This window comes from Medicago truncatula, chromosome 8, assembly GCF_003473485.1.
Source record: "Medicago truncatula cultivar Jemalong A17 chromosome 8, MtrunA17r5.0-ANR, whole genome shotgun sequence".
In the NCBI taxonomy this organism is placed as follows: domain Eukaryota; kingdom Viridiplantae; phylum Streptophyta; class Magnoliopsida; order Fabales; family Fabaceae; genus Medicago; species Medicago truncatula.
This window is the reverse complement of record NC_053049.1, coordinates 2,442,538-2,457,786: the sequence shown is the minus strand read 5'-3', so window position 1 is coordinate 2,457,786 and position 15,249 is coordinate 2,442,538. Positions and strand designations below refer to the sequence as shown.

Genomic DNA, 15,249 nt, shown 5'->3' with positions numbered 1-15,249 from the left:
AATTAAAAGTTAATTAAATAAAAGTAAATAAATATAATAAATTGCAATGAACTTGAGTAACCGGTAATCAGGTCATGTGTAGAAAAGAGTGGATGACGTGGACCAATGAGGGAGAGTGTGTCAAAAGGAGTGTGTTAGGGAGTCTGTCCCTGGCATTCCTCAACAAGTAATACATTGTATTGAGACTCGGATAGCACTTGGGTGACATAGAGTTGGGAGAGAAACACAAGCATTGTGGCATTGTGATTGGCCAATGTCAACAATGTCACCCAATTCTATGTCACCCAAGTATTTTCCAAGACTCTCCCTCTTCTCCCTTTACACACGACCGCCGCTCTTCTCCCTTTTCTCCCATATCATCGTCAACCTCCACCCAGCCGCCCATCCGTCGCCGGCTCTCCGGGTCAGTCATCATCTTCATTATCTTTACAACATCAATCAATTAAAACACTCTTTCTTATGTTTCTCTTTGTTCTGCTTCTCTCCTCATCACTGTCGCTGTCTATTCCTCTTCTTCATGTCGGCGCCAACACCGTCCCCTCACCGACGGCGTAAATTGATTATTTACGCCGTAAATAAGTTGTGTGTATTTATACCAGGTTGAAATATTCAGCGCTTTTAGCCATAGTGGTGCTTTCACCACCAGGGATGATAAGGGAATTAATGGTGAGAAGTTGTTATGGTTTTCGTATCTCAACACCTTTCACACCCAGTCTTCTTAAAACTACAATACACAATAAAAATGTAAGAAATGAGAACATTGAAACAACAGAAAAGAATGAAAAGAGAAAGAGGGAATTGGGATGACGGTGCCTGGTGGTTTTTTAGGAGATGAAGAAGGAGTTCGTGTTGTATTTTCCAGTAAACAAATGCTTTTTTTAAGCTTTTTAATCTCAACCATTGGTTTCATATTTGCCACGTAAATAATTATTGGGGGTATAGATAACAATTTTCTACTTTCTTCTATAGCAGATAAAAAGGCCCAAGGCCCAATGTGATACATTGTAAACCCTAATTCCAGTTCCGTCATCACTCTTCAACCGAACCAGTGCTATAAAAAAGGAGCTTTGGAGTGCAGAATTTCATTAACAAATCTATCTAGGGTTCGTCTCTCTTTGCATTTCATTTTAGCGTTCTTCATTGATTGGATTTAGATTTGCATCTTTCACTATTTATTTTTTGAATTCAACTTGTTTTTAATTTATATGATTTGTTGTTGTTGCATTTGAAAACCAGACATATAGTCAGGTATCTACCGTGTTTATGTTGGTAGAGACCGTTACATGGCTGGTAAATTAACCTGAGAGAGATTGTTTCAGATGAATTTGGGGTTTCCCACTTTCTCTGATGCATCTCTTTCATTAGGTGTTCATCGTTGCCCAATAATACTCTTATTATTATTTGAGCTACATCTGGACTCTACATTTACAATACATACTCACATTTTTTCTTTTTTCTTTCATTTCTATATGATTTTGAGTTTATAATATTCTATAATGTTGATTCAAATCAATTTTATTGAAGATTGTACCCCATCATCAGATTTCGGATTCAGCATTAATCACAAAAATGAACAACTACTCAGAATGTTCATTTGATGACTCATAATCCTAAAATTTAAGTTAATACAATACTGGTATCATACATAAAATTATTTTGGATACATTGATTTTAAAAAATGAAAAAGGTTAAAGCTTTTCACCGTGTGTGTTGCAAATGATAGATCATAGGTACTGTGATATGAATATGTCAATTAGAAACATATTATTTGAGAAATGTACCCCCATCATTAGATTTGAGAAATGAAGAGCCTATTAGAGTGTTCACTTGATGACTAATAATCCTAAAACTATACTTAATACTATACTGGATTAATGGTGATACAGATCTTGGGATACATTGATTTCAAGAAATGAAAGTAATGGCTTAGAGATCTAAGTAATAATAAACCATTAAACATCAATGGCTAAGTCCTAAAAGTAATAAACATAAATAAACAATTATTAAAAATGAAGGGTTAAGTCCTAAACTTAGTTGGTTAGGAAATATCTAACAGGGGCGGTGGGGCTTACTTACAACTTGAATGAAATTTGGATTTGAGGAAGTGTATATGACAGGTATTGGGATAAACTGAGAAAGATGTCTACTTGAATGCCAACTTGAATTACCGAAAGATAGCTTATGGTTGGTGAGGGGCTTTTGGAGCAATACTAGAGGCGCACTTAGCCTCACTGTTTTTGAAACCAACTGGTTGAACCATGAATTGACATTGTCCACGGTTCACTTATTTAAGTGGTATGACGACAACTCAGTCGTGGTTTGAGATGTGTGTAAATGTTGGTGAGCATACGTTCAATGTTTTAAAAACCAATCTGGACGGATCAACTGATTGAACAATGAACCGACATTGTCTATAGTTCAGTTAAGTGGTATGACCACAGATTTATCCTAGTTTGAACAAAATAAATTAGTAGAACCATAACTTGGAAGTCTTGCTGGTTTGACGTGGATTCAAGTTTTAAAACATTACCTACACAATTTTTGGAGTATTTGAGCTTCTTAGTTTTGTTTATAAACGTGTCTCCGTTTTTTAGGGATATGGATTTCAAAGATGCCGCCAAGGACAAAATCCGTTGGGATGGGACTATCTCTGTAAATGATTTTTCCCTTTCTGCTTCTACATTTTCTGACAAGTGGAAAATGTTCAATCCTTCCTTTCCTCCATGGTTATGGACCGCTATTCCGAAACATCATTTGGGTCCTCCTAAGGTGACTCCCTTGTCATAAGGCTATAAAATCCACTGCCTTGTCTCCATGCTTAGCAACTGTTCTGAATCTTTTTTATCTGCATGTCTCTCCCTTTGCCAGGTTGAAGGATACTTATCCCTTGAGAATGTGTGCCTTGTCAAATCAAGCGAGGTCTGTCAGCAATTTAGTGTAAAACTAATTTTTATGGACGTGCATGTTTGGAATCACAATGAAGTTGACGAAACTACAATGCCACTGATTTTATTTATGTTTCAAAGTGTAGCTTTTCTCAAAGTTAGAGTGAAGTTTATGGTACTTATTGAATTGTAATCTTCATTACAGGAAGAAGAGAGTGACATAAGTCTGACATGCAAAGCAGAGAGCATCATCTCACGAACAGAAGAGCCCTTTGATGATGCAACTTTAGTTTGTATGGCCAAATTGGTAGTCCTAAACTAATTTACTTTATCCCATACCATAAATCTGAATTCTCTGCAGTTTCAGTACTTTTCCTTATCAAACTACTTGCTTAATGCATTTGTTCCTTCCTACTAGGTCCAGAGCATGAAGTAAATTACTATGATTTTCACATTGTCTACAGTCCTTCATATAGAGTTCCAGTGTTGTACTTCCGTTCATACCATAGTGGTATGTTCACTTTTCTATCTGTGGAATTTGTTTATGATAAATAGCTCAATGAATATGTAAATATAATAAAAACAATCAAGTTCTATAACAAAGATTTCATTATGGTTCTTTGATTGGAACCTAGATTGTTCGAAGTGATCCTCTGATCCTATTACACCATTTATGCTATTGAATCTAGATACTAGAAGTGCTTTATTTCTTTAATATCAATGATTTAAAGACTTAGATTTAAATATTCTGTTCATATCTAATGACTATATGCTAAATTAGTTTCTTGCTTGAATCACATAAATGATGATCAATATGTTTGATACTGATACTGTTTGATTATGTAGATGGACAACCTTTGCCAATCAGTGAAATTGAAAAGGACCTTCCTGGACATTCTGCAGAGTTGCTATTAGAATCCAAATGGACATTTATAACTCAAGATGTAAGTAACCTGTTTCAATATTTTTCCTTTTCTTTAAATGCCTATGTTTTAACTATTTTTTGTTTACTTATAAATTTAAATGAGTGTTATACTAATAGTTTTGTTACTGTTGGATATGGTTATCAAATATAGATTCAAATTGTGAATCGAACTTATTATGAATAGTAAGATACATTACCAATAAAAATATGACATTTTAAAGTAAGAAAAGCGATATAGCAAACCTATAAGCTAATATATCATCTACTAGTCTCAAAATAATTGAAGATTAAAGTCATAAATCAAATGATAACAGGAAGTGACTGGCCATAGAGTTGACAAAAAGAATGGCTGGTAGAATGAATCATGATTCATCATAAGAGATTATAATTAGAAAAGAGCTGCCATACAGAGTTCAATATAAGAATAAATACACATTGAGGATTGGTATGATTATCTCGATTGCGTTCACTTTCATATCGAAGCGCAACATATGTAACTCACATATTTTGTAAGATACTGATAATTATGAAATATAATGAACAAGTACATAGAAATTTAGCCAACCCGATCCTTGCTTTTGTTTGTTTTTATCTAATGAAATGGGTTATATGAATACATATGGAATGAAAAATGCAGAAATAAAGGGATAAGATGCGTCTTTAAAGCTCTATCAGTTGAACTTCAACACCATAGAAGTGTCATTTGATATAGGTGGAAGTTAGAAAAGAAAAACATTTTCGCTTAAGTAACCAAATTTTATATTAAAAGAAAACCACAATTAATCTTCACACCTTATCATCAGGTAGTTTATTATTATAACCATTCTTCTATACATTAAACTAAATGGTTTCAATTTTATATCTTGCAGGAACACCCATATTTGAACAGGCCATGGTACAAGTTACATCCTTGTGGGACGAGCGAATGGATGAAACTACTCTTCCATGGTGATACATCTTTGAATAAAAACTTCATTGAACAATATCTTGTTTCTTGGTTCTCAGTTGTAGGGCAAGTCGTTGGCCTTAAAACTCCTCTGGCAATTCTGGACAACGTAGTTTCAAATGATTCTTAGACGTTCATACACGTGCTTAATCTAAAATGAAATTACGGAACTAAGAAAAAACTTCTTTGCAACCGATTTATGTTGTCCTAACATTAGATGTGATGGAGGAAGGAAGGGGTGTGTTTGCAGTTGTAAATGGTAGAAAGTTGCTGGAGAAAAACTTGCGAAGTTGAGTTCAAGACATGTTTCGATTAGAAATGATTGGAATGTTCACTCACCCTTCTACATTTGCATGAAATATTAACGTTTGTCATATCTGTATACATATATTTTTTTGAAAGGATATCTATATACAATTAAATGCAGCTTAGTTCAACACATCTGTAATATATTCTTAGAAATCCTTTCATATTAGCTCCTTTTGATACCATTGGTATCTTTGTATATTTCTCAATTAAATGCAGATTGGTTCAACACATCATTCTAAAGAACATAATGTATATTAGCTGTTTTTTTATACCTTAAATACCTTTGGTTTTGCACATTTAATTGAATTCAAGCAATTTTCCTTTTGTGTATTTACATTTGAGATTCCTTTATGTATTAAATATCTTTCAATTATTGTACCAAAAAAGAAAAAAGATCTTTCAATTAAAATTGCACTTATAACACATTCTGCAGTATGAGCCAAGCTCTCAACAGTTTTTCCTTTGAACATAGACGAGGGAAAGTTTAAAAGAATTTTAATACAACAACTACAAACAAGAACGAAATCGAGCAAATATTCGGCTATCAAATCATGATGATATGGTTGAAATCAAATTTCAAAAATCCAAAATTCAACATTGCTTTCTTTAACTAATAATGAGTCATTTGGTTTAATGGTACATACAAAAATTCACCACTACCGTTCAATGGCACCAACAACTCATTACTATACAGGAATACATCTCTCCCACCTGCTACATCTTCCAAAAGAACAATCTTCTCTGAAGGTTGAAGAAATGCATCATCAAGCTAAATTTCTTCACTAATTTCTTCATGATTTTCAACACCTTTGTTATGGATTCTGGTGAAGTGAACAAGGAATTCTGTATTACCCTCGGCACCTTTGAGAGGAGACTCAATCCAACCTTTGCTGCAGAAACCAAAACTCTCCACTCCCTTTGTAATCTTCTCGAGAACCTGAATTGCAGAAATCAATCACATTTTTAGCTTAGCAAAGTTTTCCATACCCTTTGTAGGACAATCTGAGAGCCTTGCTTAAAACGCCAAAAGCAGAAACCATTATACAAGGTGTGAAGCATTGTTTCAACTTAATTGGATTTTAAAGAGGGAAAAGTTGAAGGCAAGACACATATCACTTGTCATTGCTACCTCTGTCCCTAATTATAAGTCAATGTTGTAGAGCGCAAAATGGTGCTTATAAAAAGGAACGGAGGTAGTAATTAGTTTTATTTCACCAAATGATTTTTGGAACAAGTTGACAACAAACAAGTTCAGATAGCAAAATACCACCCACCTCTTGATGGACAGCAGGATCTTTCACTATCCCTCCCTTTCCTACCTGCACAGACAATGGAATTGCAAATTTAGACATGATATTTAGTTTCCTCTTTATTTTCAGGAAACGGAGATGAAGTGATGATTATTTTATAATTAAAAAAATCCTGCTTGCATCGAAATAGATAATATATTTATACCGACTCCATTTTAATGATAACATATAGACCAAGTAGGTAGTATTTAACTGTATATTAGCACTGGAATATCAAAACAAACAAAAAAAGACATAATGTGATTCATATTCTTTACTTGAGATCTCCGAGCTTCAAATTGTGGTTTAACCAAGGTCACTAATGCAGCATCTTCCTTCATAACATTTACCACAGCAGGCATGACCTGTTAACAGAATATAAGAATATTTAGTTGATTAGGAAGGCAAATTATAATTGATACAGACAGGTAACTCAGATTATGAAAATAATCTCAAGTGTTTCCTCTCATTATCTTTCTCTAGTTGCTTAATGACCAATTGTAAAACATTGAACTTGTTAAATATTAAATATATAATATAATATCCAAAAATGAATAAGATTGTAAATGGACTAGTGATGTTTAAGTTGGCAAGTCCAATACAATTTTCATAAACGTCTCATGTGTTATGCACAGATCAGGAGAAAAGATTCACAAGCGAACATGAGTATATGACTATGTTTAACCTGATTAAAGAGCGTACCGTTAGAATAGAGATGAATGAGAGATCTAGGGTCACCAAATCAACATTTTGTGGGAGTTCTTTGATATATCTTAAATTTGTCCGCTCTATAATAGTTACACGTTCATCTCTTTGAATTTTGTCTGCTACCTAGATAAGTTAACAATCATTACTATTAGAGAATCACTGAACAACTGCAGATGTTCAATAAAGCAATATAATTAGGGAAACACTGTAACAAAAAGATAATAGAATATCAAATCGTCTAAAAAAATATGAAACAGACTCAATAGAACTCTAAAGTAAGATATATTATTTAGTTGAGTTCACTGAACTAGCAAAAAAGTTCCCAAATTATTTTAAAGACATTACTGTAGAAGTTTAAAAGAACCTCATATTCCAAAGTGTGTGTGTGTGTGTGTCTATTTATATATATATATATATGGTATGAACAATGAACCGTATACGTAGAGTAGAATATATGCTTTATTTTACTCAAAAGTAACACCTCTGCAGATTACATTTCAATGAAATAAAAATCTTTTCCCTGTATGTTTTATCAAATAGATCATATTGATTCAGCAGGAAGTCTAGAGTAACAACTAATCCCCTTAACCATAAAAAAACATGAAATATGTTATTAATAAACAATCTCTATATGCGCATATTATTTAACTGCTGAAACACTACATTTGGTTTTTATTTGCATCTGCATTCTGCAACAATAAGGTGTTTGGCCGTTAAAAGTAAAAATCTTTAAAAGAGAATCCCAAAAAACTTTCAAAGGAGAAATTTATGGCTAGAAATTCTGGAAATTTATGAATTGATATTAAGAATAATTTAATGATAATATATTAAGGCAACCAGTCCTACTCACAGGATTAATAATACACATGTTTTGAGAAAGACAATTTTACCACCTTCAACTTCTGATATCTCTATAGAGATGTGCGTTTATATATACTATTCCATATAAATGCAAGAAACCAGAAGAAAGTCTACGTAAAGTACTTAATCCCAAATAAAAGGACAATGAAACAAAAAGTAAAGCACTGAATAACTTTAAGCCTTTAAGGCATAACTATATATGTTGCACATCCAGAGTAACCCAAAAAATAAAGTAATGTTTAATAAGTTACCTGTCCGTAACCTACATCAACGCCATAAACATGTGATGCACCATACTGAAGTAAGCAGTCAGTAAATCCTCCAGTTGACAGCCCAGAATCAAGAGCCACTTTACCAGCAACATCAACACCGAGCTGTTCAATGGCACCTTCCAACTTATGTCCAGCTCTGTGTCGATATAAAAAATCCAAACAACAATGCAGTTTCATCAAAGTTGCCGTTGAGATATCATTTCAAGCAAACAGAGATTGGTGACTTCACCTACATACATATTTGGGAACTTCAGCTTTTATCTCCACAACAGATTTGTCAGACACAGGTGTACCAGCTTTATATATTCTCTTCCCATTCACATATACCTTTCCTGCATTACATATGTTGTGATTATATAACTATTCACATACATACAAATGGAGTGTATTGGATCCAGAAATGATTATATACAGCATGAAGATAATCATGGAGAAAAAAATATGGTTCTAAATATTATGTAGTATTTTGAATTGTGTTTTATATATAACCTCAAGCTAACAGCCTCAACGTTGATTTCACTAATTTGGAAGATTTGGTCAAATGACTAACAGTAGAAATGTCAATAAACATTATTTTTCCCCTCAAGATCCCAATACTCTAGCTCCCACAGGCTAGATCATGATCTCTAACGTTTTCTAACCACAAAAGAGAACATGCAATAGACGATAACATTACTATTATTTGACAGTAGCAGCTAGCATTGTTAATTCAGCAACAAAAGAGGATACAAGGGTGTGAAAACATTTATCATCAAATAAATATGTTATGATAAATATGAAAAAAAAGAGAGAGAATACAATCAGGAAGATAAGAAATCCTCACAAATAGAAAAACAAAAGTAAAACGACAATGAAATCAGTTCAAGAATGCAGACACTGTTCAATTTCTTTGCATATCAACAACAGGAATGACCTTACTATAATCAATGCGAGCTCAAGACAATATCTACATACTAAATTGGAAATAAAAAAGTAAAATGAGTTACCTTGCAAAATCCATGACTGGATGATGGATCTACTATATTGCTGATATTGTTCAAGGCATACTTCATCAAGTCTCTTTTTCCTAAAAGGCGAATGCACAAAAATAAACAAAGTAGTTCAGTGTTATCAGTAATTTTCTTTCAAAGGGAGTGGTGAATGATTAATTAGTAGAAGGAACAAATTGAATGATGGAATACTCCACGTGTTAAATAAGTGTGTGACTTTGGACTTTCTCTCTGACAAATTGACAATAGAACCTAAAATTGCACATTTAATAAGATTGAACTTCCTTTTTTCCTTCAAGAGAATAATGCAAAAAGCTTAACCCTTAATGTACTAGTTAAATGCCTGCTATACAGTGTAATTCCTCTGTGTTAAGCCTTAAACATATCTAAAACGGTCTCTGTAAAAATAGATGCCCGTAAAGCATTAAATTTAAACATCTAAAATGTTTAAAAAACATATCAATAGTCATTTAAACTGGCTTGTTCAAAGACCCTGAGGTAAAAAAAAATCTTTTTGAATATACAGTGATTTATCATCCTTCAACAATAAAATGCAGAACTTTTCATGCTCTTGACTTGAAAGGTATATCATTATCCTCACCCAAAGCACTACTACCATGACATAATGTTACCATTACCACCAAGCCAATAAAAAAATTCAAGAATGGCAGCATTGCCACCAATTATAGCAGCACTATTGCGTTGCGGAACTCGTACAATTCACTATTGTTGAACGATACATTCTTTAGTACAAAGCTATGAAGCATGGATACGGACACGGACACTGGACACGACACGGATACCGACACGTCGACACACCTAATAATTTGAAAAAATCACATAATTTAGTGTAATTACAAGTGTCGGTGTCGTGTCTGTGTCGGACACGACACGTGTCCGATACCGGGACACAATCCGAGGTGCTTCATAGGTACAAAGTAATAGTGCATATACGGTACTAAAACTCTATAGTGTAGCAAAATTTTAACAAACTGCAATTTTCTACTATATCTGCTATTGACAAAGCTGATAACATACATGACATATCATCATATGATTTTGATTCGACCAACGACGCAATAATAAAAATATTACATAGTAATGAAGATACTCAATGACGAGCTTTGAAGAAACAATGAAATCTTACTTCTTGATTGGTATAATCTTTTCTGGTTTTGCAGTAGCATAGCTTCTAAAGGAACCTCTTCTACCTGGTATTTGACCACTCACCCATCTCACTAAAATCAATTTCCATGAAAAACAACAACATCAACAACAATGTTTCAATGCACAACACACAGTTCAATATAGAGTAAACAACATAAAAAATTGGTTTTTTTTTGGCAAATAATAATATTTATTTGAGGGTTTATTGAGGAAAAAAAAACAGAATGGAAATATGAGAGAGACAGAACCTGTTCCTGGGAGTTCAAGATTTCGTAACAAAGAAAAGAAAGTTAAGGTTGTCTCGCTTTGTAAACCTCGTAACTGGTTCTGCTTCACAAACTGTAACGCCATTTCTGACTGAATTCTCAACAAAAACAGAACGAACGAACTGTTTTTTGATAGATAGGATATGAACAAGATGGGTTTTGGGGCTTCTCATTCAAAGCTCTTTCTTGCTGCTAATTCTATTTCACACCCCCTTATTTTGATACTCACACCTCCTAAGAGTGTATTTCAGTTTTTGTATATATTTCAAAAGTTTAGACATTAGTCTATTTTAATTTAATTCTTAGGACTTTGCAACTTAGCCCCTATAAATTTTTAAAATTTGCAAATTGGTCTCATTTTTCTTATTTTGAAATTTACAAGTTAGTATTTGTAAGCAATTTTGAGACCAGAGAATCCCTATCCATTCCAAATGGACAAAAAACATCATATGTTTCTTTTCCTTCCTAAGTTGGCATCAAAAGTACTAACTAACGGTTTTTCTGTTCTGTTAGCTCTTAAGCTACTTTACTTTTTTCCCTCTTCACTATCCAACCACTGCTTCTTCTTTCATGCAATGACCATTCAAGCTTTTCATGCTTCTTCTTCTTGTTACTTCCATTCTCACCTTCAATCTTGTTCCACAAAGCGTTTCCCTTCAAGGAAGACACTGAAGCTGAACTGTAGTACTTCAAATGGAGACAAAGTTTGTGTCTTAGTGTTAATGGCTTGTATTTATCAGCTTTACCTCTTGATACTTTGTTTCCAATGCTGCAGGATGATTATCTTCTGGATGCTCCTATTTCTGTTGGTGATGGTTTCTCTTTCAGTGGAGGTTGGTACCTAGCAACTCTTTTTTGGATCATAGATTTGTTGGATAAAGTACTTTTCTGTAATTCTGAGATATTATTGGAATCTTCTAACAGGAAAATATTCAGATGGACCTAATCCAAGTGATGAATGGTTTAAGCAAGGGAAAATGGTAATCATCATTTTTCATCCATTTCTTATTTGCTATCAAAAGTTTGACCAACAATTGTTTTAGCTAGGATTTGAACTCGAGTTAACAATTGTTTTAGCTAGAATTTGAACTCGAGTTATCTTGAACAATAGTTAGAAGGGGTTTGACTCATGTCTAGTAGCAATGTGACACTTTTTTTGCCTTGAAATTTTTTTGTTAGCATGCTTGTGATTGTGGCACTAACCTGGTGACAAAATCTTTCCAAGGACCTAAGTGATAATGCTTGTAGACTGGAATGATATAGAACTAAGAATTCACTTTATATATTCAAATGATGAAGTATAGTATATTTTTTATTACTTTGAAAAATATATTATGATAAAGCATGAGCAAATTGATTGAGAAGTGTAAAGTAACAACACTATGATACAGAGAATGTAATTCCTTTCATTATTTGAACTTCATTAAGTTGAGGTTAGAATGTTGCAATTTTGAATACTATTATATGATTTTTTTTTCCAATTTTTTTGTTGATATGATTAGGTTAAAGCCTATTCAATTCCTGGAACTGGTGAAAAAGCAAAAGATCCAATTTTTGGGCTAACAATGGGTACTAGTTCTCAAGCTACCGGCGATCGTTTCAGGTAATTAAACTAAATGTATCATTATTTCAATGATTTTCTATCGTCAAATTAGAAGAACACATAACAAATTAAGAAAAAATTGACATAGGAAAAATTGCGGTTATTATCTCAGTTGAAGTTAAACTTGACACTAATATGTAATGTTAAAAGACTTAATTAAGAGTCAGTTTTAGCTTCTGCACTTTACTTTATTCCTAAGTTACTAATTGAATTATATTATGCAAATATGATTTTATTCAATAGATGGTTTTGTGTTGAACGCGGAAGTGTTGATAATCCTTCAGTGATATTAATCCATGGTTTCCCTTCACAAGTGAGTTTCATTTGTTTCTCCCTAGGCATATTAATATATGATCAATCACAATTAACATGATTTCTATGTTGCTGCATAGGCATATTCTTATCGCAAAGTTCTTCCGGTACTCTCCAAGGACTATCGTGCCGTAACATTTGATTGGCTAGGTAAGATCATAATGTTGTTATTGGATATATATACTATAACTTGTTCTATTTGTTTTTTTTTTTGAGAGAATAACTTGTTCTATTTTATTTGTTGGAGTTATGTTTTGTGACATATTCAACTATGCTTTGTGTCAATGCTTACTTTATGGCTTTTAATTGATATAAACCAAATTAATGGATGCCTTTAGAAGCATAGAATTTTGTAGAATACTTTCAGTGAATGAAATCTTTCAGAACAGATATTGAGGGCCAACTTTAGTTTGTTAATGTTATTTTTGGGATACTATAGTTTCCTTGGTTATTAAGCTTTCATTTACCTCAAAGTTAGTAGAGCTGTGGTTCAGTTTGTGAGTGATGAGTTTAATTTTTCACTCCATTTTCTTTTTCTATTTCAGGATTTGGGTTTTCTGATAAGCCTCAACCCAAATATGGGTTTGACTACACCCTTGATGGTAATTGCTTGTGTGTTTCGTTTCATAGTGAAAAAAAATTCTACACCTCTAGAATCTATTTTGTTTACTAAGGTTTCTTAGTTTTGAAAAAGAAAATATGAAAGAATCATGAGAAACTGAAATGATTTATTTTTCTTCTACCATGCAGAATATGTGTCATCATTGGAGTCACTTATTGATGAGTTAGCTGTTACCAAAGTCTCACTTGTTGTTCAAGTAAGTTTCCATTTGCTAATAAGAATCATGGATCTACTAGTTAAAGTAATCTCTTCTTTGACATAGCCTTAGTCTTGTTTGTTTGCAGGGATATTTTGCACCAGTTGTCGTTAAGTATGCCAGCAAACACCAGGAGAAGATTAACAACTTGATACTCATTAATCCACCTGTATGTTTATTTTTTAGTTGTGTAATTTTGACACAAATTTTGACATGGTTAATTAAGTTTAAATACGTGATTAATTACATTCAGTTTATGATTAATAACTTGAATTCTCTTTCTTATTTTATAAGTTAACAGCCCAACATGCCAAACTTCCACCTACATTGTCCATATTCAGCAACTTTCTGTTAGGTGAAATATTTTCACAGGTATATAATGATCATAAATATTTTTCAAGTTTAATACACAACCAAAAGATTCCATTTAATGTGAATGATTCTCTTGTGAGTGATTAGGATCCATTGAGGGCCAGTGACAAAGCACTGACAAGCTGTGGACCCTACAAAATGAAAGAAGAAGATGCAATGGTTTATAGAAGACCCTATCTCATATCAGGGTCCTCAGGCTTTGCATTGAATGCAATTACCAGGACCATGAAGAAAGACCTCAAGGTGAATATTTATCTTTATCCTAAAATATATAGAAATTCAAAGCATTGCCTGAAATGTTTCCCCAACCTTGTTTGTAAGTGGCATAGTGGCCTCGGTGCCACGATCCACTGAGATTCAGTTTTGTCGTTTCGACTCGTGCCAAAAAAAAAGCTTGTAATTAACATAAAATATTATCTTTTATTTATCTGTGATTTGAGAAATTTGGTGTTTGTTTGTTTCAATTTCCTTCAGAGGTATGTGGAGGATATGCAAACAATACTAAAGGATAAAAGTTGGAACGTTCGAACCACCGTATGTTGGGGCCAGAGAGATCGCTGGTTGAGTTACGAAGGAGTGGAAGATTTCTGCAAAGATTCCAACCATAAGCTTATCGAAGTTCCAAAGGTAAATACTTTAGATTCCTTTTCACATATTTGTCTTAAGCCGGTTTTAGTCACTTCAAAGTTCTTATTTTCTACAAGCCAAAAGGTATCATTCTTTTCCTGCTTGCCTTCAGTAAGGCTACTATACCTAAGAACTTCGACTGTTAGCTGAAAGACACATGATAACTTCCATACCGTTTCTCTAATGTTTCTCTTCGCACGAGAACCTCCTGAGCTTTGAAAAATGGACAATGCACAAGCTCATGTACCTTGTGTGGAAATTCAACTTTTTGTCAGAAGAATGGTAGGCAAGAAATATAAAGCTCTGCCGTACTAGATCAAAGAGGCTCTAATACCATGTCGGAAATCAATCATCCTGATTCTGAGAGCTTCGGTTTTTACTTGAATACATATGAATGGTTGAAATACAACATAGTTGTCTAAGATAGCTTGGAAACTAAGAAACTAGAAGACAAAAGAATGTAAAAACCAAATTGTTCTTTAGTATAAATTTGCACGAAAGTAGTACTATGCTTGGAAACTATGGTTGTACTCTTAGATTATACTTTTCATACATCTTTCTATTCTCATAAGGGAATGATACAATAAACTTCTTGCACTTTGTAGGCTGGACATCATGCACAGGAAGATTGCGGCGAAGAACTTGGACAACTTATTTATGGAATAATAAGAAAAAAGAACTGAAAATATAAATTTTTGTAGTTAAATTACTACAATTTAAAACTTTTGAAGTTTACATCTGAAATTTAACCTGTGTAGGCCAAGTATATATTCAAACACATATATTATAAACATTTTTGTTTATGTTGTCTTGTTATATTCAACATGATATTGCAATTAAAATTATGAAATGCAGATATTCAAATCCAAATTTCTATAGGGAATGTCATAAGGCAAGCAA

The 15,249-nt window shown here is 33.2% G+C and overlaps 3 protein-coding genes across 7 annotated transcripts; 2 read left to right on the top strand and 1 right to left on the bottom strand.

Moving 5' to 3' along the window:
• Positions 1–269: 269 nt before the first annotated feature.
• On the top strand, positions 270–5,293 carry LOC25500209 (ubiquitin-like-conjugating enzyme ATG10). Of its 5 annotated transcripts, XM_024773352.2 has the most exons (8): positions 270–403; positions 970–1,103; positions 2,595–2,769; positions 2,869–2,919; positions 3,091–3,178; positions 3,304–3,396; positions 3,732–3,829; positions 4,680–5,293. In XM_024773352.2, the coding sequence occupies exons 3-8, from the start codon at positions 2,599–2,601 to the stop codon at positions 4,884–4,886; spliced, it is 708 nt and encodes a 235-aa protein (XP_024629120.1). In that variant the 5' UTR covers positions 270–403; positions 970–1,103; positions 2,595–2,598; the 3' UTR covers positions 4,887–5,293. The 5 variants fall into 5 exon arrangements, with proteins under 5 accessions (XP_024629120.1, XP_013444010.1, XP_039684514.1 ...); XM_039828579.1 differs by lacking the exons at positions 270–403; positions 970–1,103 and adding an exon at positions 2,308–2,421 and having other exon boundaries at positions 2,869–2,920; positions 3,089–3,178; XM_039828578.1 differs by lacking the exons at positions 270–403; positions 970–1,103 and adding an exon at positions 2,325–2,429 and having other exon boundaries at positions 2,869–2,920; positions 3,089–3,178.
• A 297-nt stretch (positions 5,294–5,590) lies between these two features.
• LOC25500208 (putative rRNA methyltransferase YqxC) lies at positions 5,591–10,422 on the bottom strand. The gene is given in 9 exon segments (XM_024773356.2): positions 5,591–6,002; positions 6,340–6,384; positions 6,633–6,719; positions 7,057–7,185; positions 8,175–8,331; positions 8,425–8,498; positions 8,500–8,527; positions 9,182–9,261; positions 10,332–10,422. Coding segments are annotated over 8 exon segments (702 nt in total). The 5' UTR covers positions 9,196–9,261; positions 10,332–10,422; the 3' UTR covers positions 5,591–5,834.
• A 614-nt stretch (positions 10,423–11,036) lies between these two features.
• Positions 11,037–15,172, top strand: LOC25500207 (cis-3-alkyl-4-alkyloxetan-2-one decarboxylase). Its single transcript, XM_013588553.3, has 13 exons — positions 11,037–11,321; positions 11,393–11,450; positions 11,542–11,597; positions 12,120–12,220; positions 12,464–12,533; positions 12,613–12,682; positions 13,078–13,134; positions 13,283–13,350; positions 13,439–13,519; positions 13,645–13,722; positions 13,810–13,965; positions 14,197–14,349; positions 14,955–15,172. The coding sequence occupies exons 1-13, from the start codon at positions 11,049–11,051 to the stop codon at positions 15,030–15,032; spliced, it is 1,299 nt and encodes a 432-aa protein (XP_013444007.2). The 5' UTR covers positions 11,037–11,048; the 3' UTR covers positions 15,033–15,172.
• Positions 15,173–15,249: the final 77 nt, after the last annotated feature.